The sequence below is a fragment of the Corvus brachyrhynchos genome, unplaced genomic scaffold (assembly GCF_000691975.1).
Source record: "Corvus brachyrhynchos isolate BGI_N302 unplaced genomic scaffold, ASM69197v1 scaffold139, whole genome shotgun sequence".
NCBI classification, from domain to species: Eukaryota; Metazoa; Chordata; class Aves; order Passeriformes; family Corvidae; genus Corvus; species Corvus brachyrhynchos.
Genome location: NW_008246062.1, coordinates 2,086,799 through 2,102,328, shown reverse-complemented (window position 1 = coordinate 2,102,328; position 15,530 = coordinate 2,086,799). Strand labels below are relative to the sequence as shown.

The 15,530-nt window shown below is 39.4% G+C and overlaps 1 protein-coding gene across 1 annotated transcript in view; it reads right to left on the bottom strand.

Annotated features, from left to right (window-relative positions):
* The window catches only part of KIAA1328 (KIAA1328 ortholog), a gene marked incomplete at its 5' end in the record, with an annotated part of 167,931 nt that overhangs the window by 42,802 nt on the left and 109,599 nt on the right, over positions 1–15,530 (bottom strand). Inside the window, 2 exons of the mRNA XM_017746573.1 lie at positions 11,646–11,741; positions 14,518–15,203. Coding sequence (XP_017602062.1) covers positions 11,646–11,741; positions 14,518–15,203 — 782 coding nt within the window. The remainder of the gene's footprint in view (positions 1–11,645; positions 11,742–14,517; positions 15,204–15,530) is intronic.

The window sequence follows — 15,530 nt, the reverse complement described above, 5'->3', positions numbered from 1 at the left end:
CGATGACCTATTAAATCATACCAGTCATAGGTGAAACCCTAGCCCCACTGAATCAGTCAGAACACTGTCTTTATCTTCAGTGAAGTCAGGACTTCACTTAATATGCATGGTTAGAGGTCCATTTGTAACAAGTATTAAGCTAAATTTAACCTAGAATTATATGCATGCCTTCCCTTTGAAGCCCTCTCCTTCCTCTGGTTTAAGTTCACTACATTTCAACTCCCTACCAGCACCTTTCAAACATATCTGAGTTTTCCTAAAAAACAGCAAAATTATAGCTGTGATTACTTTTCTATCTCTTTTCTGATTTCAAAGAAAATTATAGCATAAAGGTTTTCAGACAGTCACAGAGAAATGGCCACAGGAAACAGACTGGGCAAGCTTTAGCAGGGCAAAATGCTCTGACTGTGTGTTTGGCCTTTCTTATAGAGCAAAGCAGAGCAGCTGTCGTTCCAGCAAACTCTGCTGTCAGCCTTCACAAAAGAAGTCATGTAAATGTCAAGTCACAGGTACAAAAACAATCCTTCCAAACAGTGTCTGTATACCTGAAAAGCCTGCCTGGCTGTCACCAGTCAAAGCACCACGAGGAATGATGCAAAACCCTGTTTAGGACAAACTTTTTGAACTAAATCTAAACTTCTTCAGTACATCAGGCAGCATCACTCTCTCCTTCAGAAGGAGAATCACATGCTCTTCAGCAAAGTGAATGCCAGTCTTAGTGCTTTATCCAGCATCACTAGCATTTGGCTGAGAGCCAGCCCCAATCACAAGATACCCATCGAAATGCCATATGCAAGCTATCTCCTGAACAAACATGCCCCAAATTGTATTGCAATTTGGTTGTGATAAAGGCATAGAAGAACAACACATCATCTCTTCTCAACTTGGCTTGCTCAGAACAAAATCACAGTAGATGGGCTGCATTTCAAAACAGGCTGTGGCAGAGGTGGGTCTGGGTGTGCAGGTAACCACCTCATGTTTTCCTTTGCTGAGACTATCAGTACACAAGCACTCTCTCCTCTATAGAAGTTTCCAGACAGGCTGATAGGTGTTGATAAGAGCAGCTTCCAGTAAATGAGCAGCAACTGCAAAAGCCCTTTTTCTGATCATGGATCACATCATGGAGCAATCAATTGCCAAGGGTAAGTGACTATACAGCAGAGGTGGGACACAATGAGAGCTGAATAGTAGATACTCACAGGGTTTTCATTTCTGAAGAAATTCCTAATTAGAGCAACAGCTATTTAAGATTGCACTTTTTTGTGCGGGGATTAAGTTATACATGCACAGAAAATCTGCAGTTTTGGAGGATCAGAACAGTTAAAAAAGATGTAACAACTACTGTTGCTTCTGTTCCTTGAAAAAGTTACACTTGATTGATGCTAAGTTTCAAAACTCAAGATACCAGTAAGATAAATTTTCATTCCTGGTTTCTAAGTGAGGAAATGAAGGAACAAAGTTTCTTCTCACACCAACAGCAATGAAAATTGATAACCACTAAACTGGGCAAATACACATACCCCTAAGGATCCTGAGGTGACTTTCTGGGTCACTGACAGCTCCCCTGATATCAGGGAACATGTCGCAGGGAAAGACTTTCATGAATGAATCAAATTCCATAACAAACACAATCAGAATTTTTATACTGTCTATTCTTCTGAGGCTGCAGAATCTGATTTCTCTAACCAGGAACTATTACCACTGAAAACAACACAGCAGCACCCTTGCAAGACCCATCTCTTTCCATTAAATTTCTGTCCTCTTATTCTAATCACCTTTATCTGTATCACAGGATGATCAAATTATGCATGTTAAGCCAGGTTACTACAGGTTTTTAGGGTTATAGATCTGTTAGTGTCAAAGTCTTACAAATCTTGGGACTAGTGAATCTGGAAGCTGCAGTGCTTTTCTTATTCCAAAAAGCCATTTGGCTCCTCTGCCAAAAACAAACCTGACCTAGGTTTTGATTTTTGCTTTATAATGATAAAACCAATCATGTTAGAATTTTGCCAGGTCTTTAACTACAAATGTACACGGCATCCCAAATACTCTCATACTACAGCATCTTTTAAAATGGTGTCATACACTATCCCAGATCAGTTAGAAACACCCTTCATGATGCATCTTCACACTTCATTGGCCATTTCTCCATGATTAAATCACATCTGTGGGACATGGTCACTCTATGATTAAAGAGTATATTAATGATTTACCACTACACTAGTACTCATCCATATTATATTGCTTAGTAAAATGAAAACACTGAGATTGTTTATTGATCTGCTTTAAAAAAAATCCTTTAGCCTGAAATGAAGTAAATAGAGAAGTTGAGACTTTGGACTTTACTTTGATTAGTAGATTACCATGCCCAACAGATGCAGATTTGACAAGATAGCTGTTGGTAAAGATTTAAAATAACAATTTTAGCCACTTCAGTTGCCTTAAATTCACTGAAGTTACGTATTTCACAGACCATGCTTGATGGCTAGTGACTGAAAAATCAAGTACTTATTGCAAGAGCAATACAGACTTAGATGCCTAAATAATGGCATACAACTATAAAACCCATGGCCTGGGCCCCACAGAAAAACCAACACACTAAAGATTTCCTTTCAGTGCATATATTTTATGTGAATTTGACAGCACCACCAAATATTGACTCAACCAGGATGTTTACGGAACAGATTTAAGATGTTTTTGCACTCATATTTAGAAAATATTCAGATAGAATAGAATTGAAACCAGACAGAAACCACTGCCTCACTAAAAGGCACATACCACTGAGATATGTATTGGCATTGCTCTAATGTCCAGCATCAAGAGAAAGAACAAAGGGAAGAGATCCTGGCACAAGCCTGTTTGCTGTGAAGCTTTGGGCTCTGGTCTGCCAGTTCCCAGCCTCTGGAAACCCTTTTAGTCCAGATATAAGTGATTTTTGCCATCTTAGAGCTACCACTATTGATTTCTGGGCATGAAAGTCTACCTTTGCATAAGTTTGTTACAACCTGGTGTAAACATCTGTCCAGAGCAGATGCCATGAGTGCCATTCTGACACCATGATGTGGATTCAGAGGTTTGCATTATTTGTTCTGCCAAACCACCTCAGCCCTACTGAGTCCACAGCTGGTATATAAACTTAAACTATCTCTCAGAGACATTGTTTGCTCAAAAAGGATGCAAAGATGTAAATGGAGATTAAGGGAACACAGAATTAAAAAGAAAAGAAGGATTAACTATGCTTTGATCAAACAGAAGGGCATGTAGTTATACAAAGAGGTGAAGCCTGGCACTATTGACAGAAGACTGAAGACACTGCAAATTGTTTTGTTTCAAACTCTTGTGCATGCTAGGAGCCCCATGAAAATGTTTCTACAAAGAAGAGCTGATGACTTGTCACTGTGGTTGGGTTCTAATGCTTTTCTCCCCAGGTCACCAATGAAATCTTTTGAGCACAGTGTAGATTTTAGGTGTATTTACCAGGCAGAGACCATCTTTGTGTTTAGCACAAAGAAAGACATTAGTTTGAAACTCACCAAACTAGCATTGAGGGTAGGGAGAGAAAAAAAACACTCCAAAAAAGCTTAGAACAAAAAAAAAAGAAAAAAATAATAAAAAAAAAGCTCAAACTGGTATATGTAAAACAAGAAAGACATTGTCAGAACAGAGAGATGGAGGCAGAAATCACCATGACATGACCCAGTGGTTCCAAAAGACAGAAAGAATTAGGGAATGTAGTAGGAGCACATGGCTGAAAGTTAATCCCACACAACAAAACTCTGAGTGCCACATAACAGAAGGAGTAAAGAAGAGATGGTGGCAGAGAAAATAAAATAAGAAACAGCTTTTCACAGACAACGGGAACCTGAAGGTGAGTCTAAGAGAAGCAAAGGAGACAAGATCTGAATAAGCAGCCAAGATACCCATTTGGAAAATTTATTTTGAAGTAGGTGAATGAATACTGAGCAGTGAAAGAAGACTTCAGAGTAGTCAAGGTGCAAGAAGAAGGACTAGAGCAAGGGGTGTTGTTTTAACTGTTGACACACCAAAAGGATATTTTGGCTGTGAGGGAGAAGGAAGCTGCAATAGCTGTCAGCAGCCCAGATGAGTGCAGAGAAGAGTGACCCCAAGGTTATGAGTCTGAGTGGCAGGGAGGATGTGGCATTATCAAAATCAGAAGTGAAGAGAGATTCAGTATAAAAAAGTAAGGAGTTCTGTTTCAGCCAGATTAGGAATGATCTGAAGGCAAAACAACTGGGATTATATGTCAGGGAGGCAGTCAGATATGCAAGATTAGACAGAACAGAGCAGAGGGTTTAAGAGTTATTGGCAGAGAGATGATAGCCAAATCCGTGTAACAGGATGTTGTCATCCAATGGGTACAGAAATCTCCAGTCAAATCAAGGAGTGACTAAATCCCTTCCCTGCCACCTCAGAGGTTCCTACCTAGTTTCAAATGAAATTATCTAAAATAGTGCTGCAAAAACATGCATAAAAAAACCTGACTTTCCATAAAATCTAAAGATCATACCGTTTCTAAAACTAGGGCAACCACTAAATGAAAGTTAACCCGAACAATAACTTTAGCTAAACTTCAGGTCACATGCATTTAATATAATGAGATGAGGAATATGAAAAGGCCATTCATAATGGAATTCATCGAGTTAGGAATGCCATGCTTAGCTGCCTTATAACATATAATTAATGATCCTATAAAAATCCAGCAGTACGAACTCTCCTGGCTGCCCGCAGAACTGTTCTTTATGCTGGGTAGGGCAAGCAAGCATCTGCTTCCACAAATACTGCCCTTTGAGAAGCTCAAAAGCTTTTTTTCCCCTGTTCCATCAGGGACCACAGTGCCATTTCCATGACACGCTGAGCTTTGAACCGTTACCCAAATCAGACTATAGCATTTGGCAACCCAGTACACATCTGTCATGATAGACTGGTTATTGGTCAAATGTTAAAGAAAAAGTCATTAACTCTCTTCCATTGCTTCTAATACCCCACCTTCCTCCAGATTATTTATAATCCCCACTAAACCCACCCTCTGTTTATAGTCTTCTAACACAACAGTGAAATATATACTGTCTGGAGATCTGTCTTGCCTTATACTACTCCCAACCATTTGGTACAACAAAAGACGTCCTCTCTCCATCAAAAGGCCTGATCCCTCCTGAAGCATTGATGCTCGCATTCAAGGTTAAAGGATTAAGGCCTGAAGCACTGAGTACCAGAGGAAATGAAGCCAAATATCAAAAGAAACACAAAAATCAATCCTCTTCACCGCAGGAGCAGTGTGAAGAACAAATCAGCTGGGCTGAATCTAAAATTTTCTCTGTGTGGCTCTCAAAAATTAGCACTTTTAAAAATATAATGGGTAGTTTTGCAAAGCCTCAGCACCCGTGCAAAGCCACAGAGTTCAACTCTATACAACAGTACGGTCTGGGAAGTTTTATGTCAGAATAATTCAGTGGCAAATATACAAAGTCCACTTCAGAGAGAGCAAGAGCTGGGAAGTGAGTGAGAGCATGTGTGCTGTTATCTTTATATATAGTCTGCAAATCTCCAAGTGGGAGAACCCAATATTTACTAAAGTTTGCCTTTTGCTTCAATTCTCTGTGTGCTGAAGTGCAGCCAAGGTCACAGGAGGGGTGGTGGAGTGGGTTTTAGCTTAATGCAGTTGTGATCATGGGCAAAACAGCAGGGTACAGAGGATTTCTTGCATAACTTTGTAATACCTATAGCTTTTGTTCTTAGTCCTGCCCCATCAGTTCTGATATAAGCTTTTAAATGGCATGAAAGTTGTGCAGGTGGGTTTAAAATTTCCTGATTTAAAACTCCTTCCAGAACATTTTGTTTTATAAGGTTTTTGTTAACTTTTCCAACTGATAAGTTTCTGGGACATATGAATGTCTAGGTTAAACATAATATTCTCTTCATCCAAGATTACACATAAAAATAAAGAGTAACAAAATGGTATGTCTGAAAAAGTAATCCACTCCAATTTATAAAAATAGAATTCAGGTTTTCAAAATTCAATTCAAGCAGTAAACTAACAGTGTCTACATTCTCCCATAAAGGAGGCATCTGCAAATGACTAGCAAAAATGTCTCTCACTGTCTGCAAGTGTTGGCAAGGAACAAACTCCTTCAGGAGATGCATGCATTTCAATATTTCAACCCAAAGAAAAAACTCTCCAAGCATTTTTAGTTTTGGTGTGGGATATTACTGAACCAAACCCATGCAGAACACTGGCAGGAAATGCAAGTTTTGTGAAAATACCAAAGCACTTGTGTTTTGACAAGCCTGTTTTCACCAACTGCCCTTCTAAGCTTAGCAGTGTTTCTAACACCTGAGTGTCCGTGCTTTTTGAAGACCTCACCTACAGGGTGAGGGTATCTGCCTACAGAAACTACTTATGGCATTTCCTGCTTACATCTTATACCTCCAGCCTCTCAGTAGGCTTCCTGCTCAAGGTTACTTTGGACTGCAATGGGAATGATGTAATACTGCTGTGTGCAGCAGACGTGATAATGAGAACAGAATCAGCATAATTCAGGTAAATGTTAGATAGGCAGCTTGAAATCACTGTTGCAGTCGAAAGTAAACCTGAAAATTAGATTAGTAAAGGAACCAGGTCAGCAGAAATGAACTCCTCTCTCTCCAGTCCGATAAGGATCACTGCCTACCCTAACAAAAAAACCCCAACATTAAATGCATGCATAGGTATATGTAAAAAATTGCAACACACTCCCCTTTATGCTTTTAGTAACCACAGCAGAACAAAAACCTTCACCCTGTGCAAAAAAACCTACTACCTTCAGAGTCTGCACGTGGCACTAATGAAGCAAAAATGTGTGTCTGACTGTACTCTCCCATACGTCACAGCAGACTCCAGCAGCCATCTGTTGGAAGGATGCTGTGCCTATATATAGCCAGACACCACCACGAGAGAAAGAAAAACTCATATCCGCACCTAATTCAGCATGTGCACTATTGGCAGATCTGCGAGTACTTTTTTTTTTACCAGCCAAACAAGCGTTCGCTCCACAAATATCCTATCTAAAAATGATACAAACTTCCATGTAAAATTATCTGGAACAAGAAAGTAACTTGGTTGTTAAAAGAGGCACTAACAGGTGGGTAAGCAGCTTCCAGATACACAGATTTTATGGGCCATTTGCAACCACAGTTGATTTCATCCCAATTTAATGTGCCAGTCTGCCAAAACAGCAAATAGAAAAAAAATTAAAAATGCCAACAAACTATTCAGTTTGTTCCTAAAAGTTGGTCAAGTCCTTTATAGACACACCTAGAGAGACCAAGGACAACTCAGAGATGACTCGAAGCCTGGGAGTCTCGGACAATGAGCCAGTTGCAGCTCTGGTGACAGCTTCTCTTTCAGAGGCTCAGGTCCTGGACACACCTCAGGACCTGGGAGGTGACACGCTGGAATGAAGAACTGAGAAGAAAACTCCTCATAGGAAACAAAACGGGTGCTACCACTGTTTTTCAATTCTCTTCTCCTCAAAGACAGGAGTAATGGGGCCAGCTAAAGTCAGGTCAGCAGTGGCAGAGCCGTGCGATTGCATCTGATTTTTATTTTATATTTAAATTATTTGGAGGGAGGAATTGTGTGAACAAACCTGGATATGCCTGGGACAGCAGGGGGAGCTGCGAGTCTGCGTTCCTCTGCAGGTCTGTTTAATTGCATTGAATATTTGGACAAAAGCACATAAGTGTGCTTGCACATCACCACAGAAAGATGCCTGCATGTCTAACAAGCCTCAGAAAAGAGTTCATAACAAAGCATTAAACAAGGAGCAACAGATAATTGTCACCTCCTCTCACTAGATAATAAAAATAGTTACACCATAAACATAAAAATCTTTTAAAAGACCCCTGACAGCACTCCCTCCTGGAACTATCACCATAGCAATAAGCATCCAAGTACAGGGGAAGCACTGCTGAATCCTGTGTTTGATATTTTCAAGTAACTAAAAATACAAACTGGCAAAAATACACACGGGTGATGTAGAATGAGGCACACAAACATAAAGAGCCTTCAACGAAATTAAAGGTGGCAAATTCCACCTGCAAATCTTTAATACACCAGGAAAGAATCCTTTCACCAGGTAGCACACATTGAAAGAGTGCCTGCAAATAACTGTAAACACAACTGATAGCTGCTGTATCCAACAATTCCTCTTTAGAACACTTTGCACGGGTTTGTGTAGAGGCTCAGTGGCAGAATCGTGTGAAATCTGAGGAAAAGATGCCCGTTAGAGAGAAGGCAGTAAAAAGCCACACTGGCAGAGCCTTATAGGAAGCCTAAGACTCAGAAAAACAGGGAACCTCAAATGTTAAGATTTAGGCACGCAGCAGCACTCTGGAGAGGGGTGCTTGCAAAGTAGAAAACTGTGTCTCCTCTGGCTGATGCCACTAAATACAGCTTATTTCCATGCCATTCAGATCCAAAGTTAAGATTAAATGAAGGAGGAAAGAGTTTTAAAATTCCTTTCCCAGATGCAGATGTCAGGAGCACACACAAAAGCAGGTGCTGGGTGTATTGATCCTACTGAATACGCATGGAGTGGGTACTTGAGCATGTATCAAGCATCTGCGTCTGGGAGATGGAAAGCACTTTGTAAAAGGCTGTTTTATGCTAAACAAATGCATCAGGTTATGTTTTTATTTTGAATATTTTAAAGCATCTTGCACACTGGGGCAGACTTGAAAAGAAATTATACAGACAACTTGCCATTAATTGCACAAGCTACCATCTCCATAGCTGCAAATTGGCTGTGGGCTCACTGAGGAGCACTCCAAGCTACTGAAAACCGTCCTCAATAAAACCTGCTCTGACTGCTGCACCTTAGAGAAATGGAGATCCTGCATCTGAAGGTGGTTCAGGTCCCACATGCTGGCCCAGCTGCAAGTAGGCAGAGGGACAGGCACATTTCTTCTCAACATGAGGGAAAGGACAAATCCAACACTGCAAATTCATACCAAATAGGCTGAAACGGACAATGCTTGCTGACAATGACAATGAAAAGACCTTAATATCCCATGTAGAAGAGAAAACGAAACAAGCAGCCCTTTGAAAATCTGGCTATAATTTGTAGTAGCCCCTGAGATCGAAGTTTTCATTTTCACTAACAGACTGTGAGGAAAATCTGTATCAGAAATCAAACTCTGTACTGTATTTGCTTGTGGAATCTTTTTTGCTTTCTTCAATGAGGGACAAAAATAATCCCTACAGGAGATGACAAGATGCCTTTTAAACTACATACCTCATTTCTGACTACAATTACCTTTCAATAGTCTGGCACAGGTGCATGCTCCTATTTGCTTTTTTTTCATTAAGGGTTCCTCTATTATTTGTACCCATCCTACAGCATTTATGCCTGGCAGTGATGCACATTCCCTTGTCTACAATTCTTCTCACAGATAGTAGAGGATAAATTGCAATTAGATTTTTGTAATTGTAGATAATTAACTCAAAATGAGCTGTTAATTATATAAAAAACAATGTTTTTCAGTTCTTGATTATATTATTTATTTTACTTCTCACTACAGCAAATTTTGTATTTTAAAGGTATTTCACCAATTCCTTTAAAATACCAGTATATTTTTAAGCTAAGTTTTGCTTATTTGAAGACTGAAATCAAGTTCTATGCTGTAAGATTTGCTAGAAGAGCTCTCATGTATGAACTGGAAGTCCGAGAGCTGATTTTCCATTAGCGTTCTGTGGGCATTTGCCGTAACAAGAACTGTTTGATAGGTCAATTAAAAAGCAAACACCACCATCACAAAAAAAAAAAAAAAAAAGAAGAAGAAGAAAAAAGAAAAAAAGCCCCACACCATGGGAAAAAAAAAACCAAACAAAAAAACAACAAACCAAAAAATAAAATAAAACAAACCAAAAAATAAAAAGGCAAGGAAAAAAAAAACACCAAAAGAGACAGTTAAAAAAAGGATGTATATCTACCAGCTCTTTCTCTTTTCTAAGACCCAGCCACACACTTACACTCTCCCTCTCTGTACTGAAGAAAACATCACTTACATATTCAAATGCATAAAAGAGACAAATGGACTTGTCTTCCACAGCCTCTTTAAGCCCTACATTAGAGTAAATTATTTAGGGACCATTCATCTGGTAACCTTTGCGAAACTGAAGATGGCATATAGGAAGAAAAACTTCCAAGTGTTTTGCTGCCAAACTTTGTAACCAGCTGGCATGGCACCTTGAGACTGCTCAAACACAAAATAACTTCGAAAAATTACAGTAAATTAAACCAGGGGAATGAAGAGAGGGTGGGGAACCTTTTGAAGTCTGGGACTCTCATTTTGTTAACAGCACAGGTTTTCCTCATTTTCCCTGTTAGGGTATGTAGATATTTGCACGTTTTTGGTAAACTGTTGCCAAGAAGCCCTACAGATGTTCTAGGTTACATTTTTCCTCCAAGGGGCTTAATGCTACTCCATCTTAAACATGTCATGACTCTCCATCTTTTTTGTTACAGTGATAATACTTCGATCACTTCAGTTTGTATGAAAATGAAAGAAAAAAGCATCAGAATACAATAAAGATATGCCAGTAACTCACAGCAGCCAAGCACCTGGTTAGCAGTGAAGTATTCCAAGGAAACTAACAACTCCTGTTATTCTGGAGAAAAAAAGGCTTATCCTCTTTTAGTGAAAAAGGATCTCAAAAAGAAAAATAAAATTAGTATAACAAAGTTAAAAAGTAAGAAAAAAGAAAGTATTGGAACTTTGGTTTATAAAAGAATTATCAGTTCTTCCAGTATTCTCAGAACAGAAAAATTTATTATTTTGAGGTATTGTCCTGTCGCTAAAGAAGGAGTCATTGAAAGCACAGCAGCTCATCTTGCCCACCATTCTTTGGTCAAAAGAACACCTATAGTTACAGCACAGAACAAGAAGCTGTTACTTTCTGAGAAAAGGAGAAAACTCTGCCAAATCCACAGTTTTTATTTGTTGCTTTTCTAATAAGCCTGAATCTCCTTCCAGTGTTAACTTGAATGCGACAGGGTAGGACAGAAGGAAAGTACAATAGTGTACTGATTGAAGTTTTAAATAGCAAGCAGGATGGAGATAAAGAGCTAAATATTGGCTTGACTCTGCTTCCAGTTATTTCAGTGGTGGTTTGCTCTGATCACACTGAAGCAGAGGTGCAATGCAGAGGTATTTAAAAAACAAGTAACTGTCACCAACCATGGAAGACCTATCTGAGACTTAAAGGATAATGTATTATTTACATCAAGTCCAAATAAAGACTAAAGAGACATCCTGATTTTAATTTAAAAGTAACAAGCAGCACCTAGAACAAAGAACTAAAACCAACATTTTGTGAAAACTCCATTTTGCACTGGGCTAAGAGGTGGCACACAAAACCTGAAGCCTCTTCAGGAAGTCAGCCGCTAAACTTTGAGTAATAACAGGTCAGCATAACTATTGAGTTGACTCATAAAACACAGCAGTCAATGAATTTTACCCTTCCTGCAGAAAAAAGCTCTTAATCTGAAACAAACACATGAACAAATACACTTGGCAGGCAACAGCACACTGTCAAGAAGATATACCGACCCTGTGAAGCACTTACAAGTGAAGAGAGAAATTACCTAAACCCCATGCTGCTGCCGTTCATCATCAGAGCAAGTTCTCCGGGTGCTTCAGCAATGGGCACATCTTCTGAGCCAGGTACATGGCCTCTAATCCTGGAAAAGACGAGTTAATTGGTTCTGCAGCTGGTCAAATCATCACACCAGGAACTTACCACTCAAAGGTGATCTAAGTGTCTGCAAATGGGGCACTTACATTAAATGCAGAAGCTTTCACAATTTTCTTCACACTTCCAAATACACTTTTGTATTGGAAGGCTGGTTTAGGCCCAATGTCTTTGCTTCTAAGGGTTATCACTGGGAAACAGAAAAGTTTCATTCACAGATTACAGCACCGGAGCTCAAAGGCACCACGTGTAAGATACATAGAAGAGAATTTGTTTAAGATGGTTGTGTGTCCTCAAACTATGGGCCCACAAATGATGCTCCATTTTCAACAGGTCACTCCACCTTCTCCCTTCTCTCCAACAAAGACAGAAAAGTCTAGACAGAGGTATTTTGTTTTCATTTGACTAAAACTCCTGTTTCCAAGCTTTGCTGTTACTGGCCTGCTCCAGTGAGGCTTGAACCAGGAGGAGCCACTGAACTACCCCTTGGCCTGCACATACACACACAATTTTTGATAGCTGAGCAACTATTTCACATGGAGAGAAACCGCGAACTGTAAGTACTATGGTCACATAAGGCTAAATAGGGAAATGTGGAAAATTAAAAGCAGTTATGTTGCAGCATGGCAAAAAATAAAAAGGGATCAATTCACACTTTAGCTAAAAGATTAGAAAAGTTAATAGCCAGTAATTGCAAATGGTCAAACCTCTTATTTGTCATTCAATGACAATGGACCTTAGCAGCACTCCACCCAGGCAGAAGGACAGACAAAAATAAACACTAGCTGGAAAAGGATTTTTTTTGTATTGTTTTTTATACTGTCATGATGTTCTAACTATGTTAGAATCTCCTGACAATGAAGCAAAGGGTATTTGAGCTTAGCTAAACAAATTTTTATTGTTAGCAGTATATAAAATTACCCTGTTACCAAGTGCAAAAGTGAATTATATATCTGGAACTGAAACAGAACTGTGATGCCTAAGAGATTTACCTCTAGATATCAAACATTTAATTCTAAAGATAACAAAATATTTTTAAGAGAAAGCACATTATATTCTAGTTGTTTTCTTAGAGAGAATATGGCAAATCTGACTTCACATGCACGTCTGAAAAGAGATCACAAAAAGTCCTCAGATTGATCATACATGATTTTTCATAGAATTCTTTTTAGGTAACTAAAGCTCTGTAAATCATAATTTTTTTTTTTCCAGAAATAAAAATAGGTAAAATAGATACAATGATACTAACAACCACATCGTTACAGGTATTTGAGGTGCATTTTTTTCTGTTATGCCTTCAAACCTGAAAAATTTCCATTAAAAAAAAAAATCTGCCAAAAAGCTTAGTTTGTGTGTCCTTCATATCTACTTGCTTTTCATTAGAGGGATGCATGCATAGAATTAAGGTATTTGATGATTAAGATCCATCTGTTCCTACTTAATTCTCACCTGAAGTCATAATCCTTTGTTAGAGACCTCAGTCATTTTCAACACACAGAGTTGTGATTCCTTCTTAAGACAGGCACTTTTAAAGCCATATAAACACATTCTCTTCAATGTAAACAACAATCCAAGAAGACAAACAAAATACCACCTAGATTACAGTACTCTCTTTTACAGTTTGAAAAGTAACTGAGGGGCTGAAATCAAGAAGGGAAAGTGATGTATTCCTCCATCGCAGTTATAGTACACGATGTAGGAAGTGGGTCATCTAAGGCACACCCTCATGGGATGCTGTCAGCAGCTGCCATATTAAAACAGTATAGAAATATCCATCCCTGTGAAACTCTCCTACCACCTCTTCTAAAAGACTGCAGATTTTTCCCTATCGTTTTATCTTTCTAATGCTGAAATGCTAGTACTCAACTGAGTTACAGTGGCTAATTTAACCTGCTCCCATTCATTGCTTCTCTCACTTTAGTAACATCATACCAACAAAACAGTTGTTCCCTCTTTCTCAAAGACTCCATTTACATTGCCAGAAAAGTGTTACCTTCTGCAATAAACTCACAGGCCTCTCAAGCCACATTTCACATTTCTATGGCTGCTCCATTTCCCTTCAAGTTGTAAGCACGTATTGTGCCTCAGTCTTAGCATTCTCCCTTTTCACTAACATCCCTGGAAAGCAAATGTCCTTGCTACACAGTGCTCCCTTCCTCTTCCCTAAATGTTTGGGGGAAAAACATACATTCCATATGTAAAAAAATATATATACACACATACATATGTGTGCGTGGGGGTGTGCATGTGTGTGTGTATACATATGTAATGATCTCCATCTTTTCTGTAAAACACACTCCTCCCAGTCCCAACCTAGGAGGTGCAACACTTCAAAACCGACCTTTCCAAGGAAAGAAGGGAGAATGCCACATCTATGTCATCCACACTCACGCTGGCCTCTTGACAAATGTCTGTATTCCTTTCAAGTGCCTGCACTAAGATCAACCTCTCATTTTCTTCTACTGCTTCTCTTTTCCTACCTAGTCTTTTAGCAGTGCTTTTCTTCTGCCTTTCTTTCTACCACATACTGTTTTCCTCTGCTGCTTTCCACAGCTGTCATGCTGCTTCCCAACAGTATACACTAACATACTAAAAAGTCGCCTCTCCTCTGAATCACTGTTAGAAATTGTGCCACAAGCCTCACCGGTCTTGTTTTACTCTATCTATTGTTGCCTTGGTTCTATTCCACCATTTAAATCAATTATTGCCCATGTGCTCATTAGAAATTTTTAGATTTTTTTTTTAATTGTAAGTCTCAAAATCACCTGTTATAATCCATACGGGACTGGTGTAGTTGCTGTTGTTTTAGGAGCAGTTTTGCTTCTTGCTTAGTTAGTAAATGTTGGAGTCGTTCCTTTTCGATTTCCAGCTCCATTTTTTGCAGAAGCAGCTTCTGCCGTCTTTCTTCATACAACCTTTTAGCCAGCTCTGTTTCCTTAGGCCCTGAGTCCGTGCTGTGATTCAGCCCAGAACCTCGAATGAACCTGGAATGATCACAGGTTTTGTGAACTGTCCCAGAGTGTTTTCTAAGCACCTGGCTGACACAGCAGCTCTCTTCCATGCTTCCTGAGCTCCCCACATGCCTCCAGGCACAGCCATCTCTCACTTGCTGAGGGCATGTGTTCTGAAATTCACTTGCTCTCTGGTCCATCTCCTGAGCTTGCTTTACATGGTGAGGGCTCCTCTGCTTGGCTGGGGAAATAACATTGTTGCACTTTCTGTGCAAATCATTTTCCATTGGATACTCCTTCAGACGCTCCTGATGGTTGTAATGCATTTCAGTCCTGTAATCATGGTTATTCCTGCAAGGCTGAGACAACACGACACGGGCTGGGCTTCCAGCCTTCGATGCTCCACTGTTCTTATGAAGAGTCCAAGGTCCCCCAACACCCAAGAAGGAGCTGTCCAGCCCCAAAGAAGGCTGTTGGCACAAGCTCTTCTTACTCGATACCTGCAATAGGAGAAACAGTTTCCTGTAAATCACTAAAATTCATCTTTGTTCACCGATTTCCCTTGGTAAACGTGCTCTCTTTGAAACAGAGCTGCTGGTCCATGTTGATGGACATACAGCCAAACCCAACAAAATGTTTACCAGAACACAGACACAAATTTGCTATCAAATTTATGTTTCATTCCATTTACACAAGTGTAATAAATGTAAAACTACTGTCTGCAGGATCCTCAGCATAAAATGAGTCACTTCAGAGTATCAAGTAGTTGTGAGCATCTAGGGTTACATAAAATCAACTTGAAGAGTGGCAAAAAACATTAAATGTTA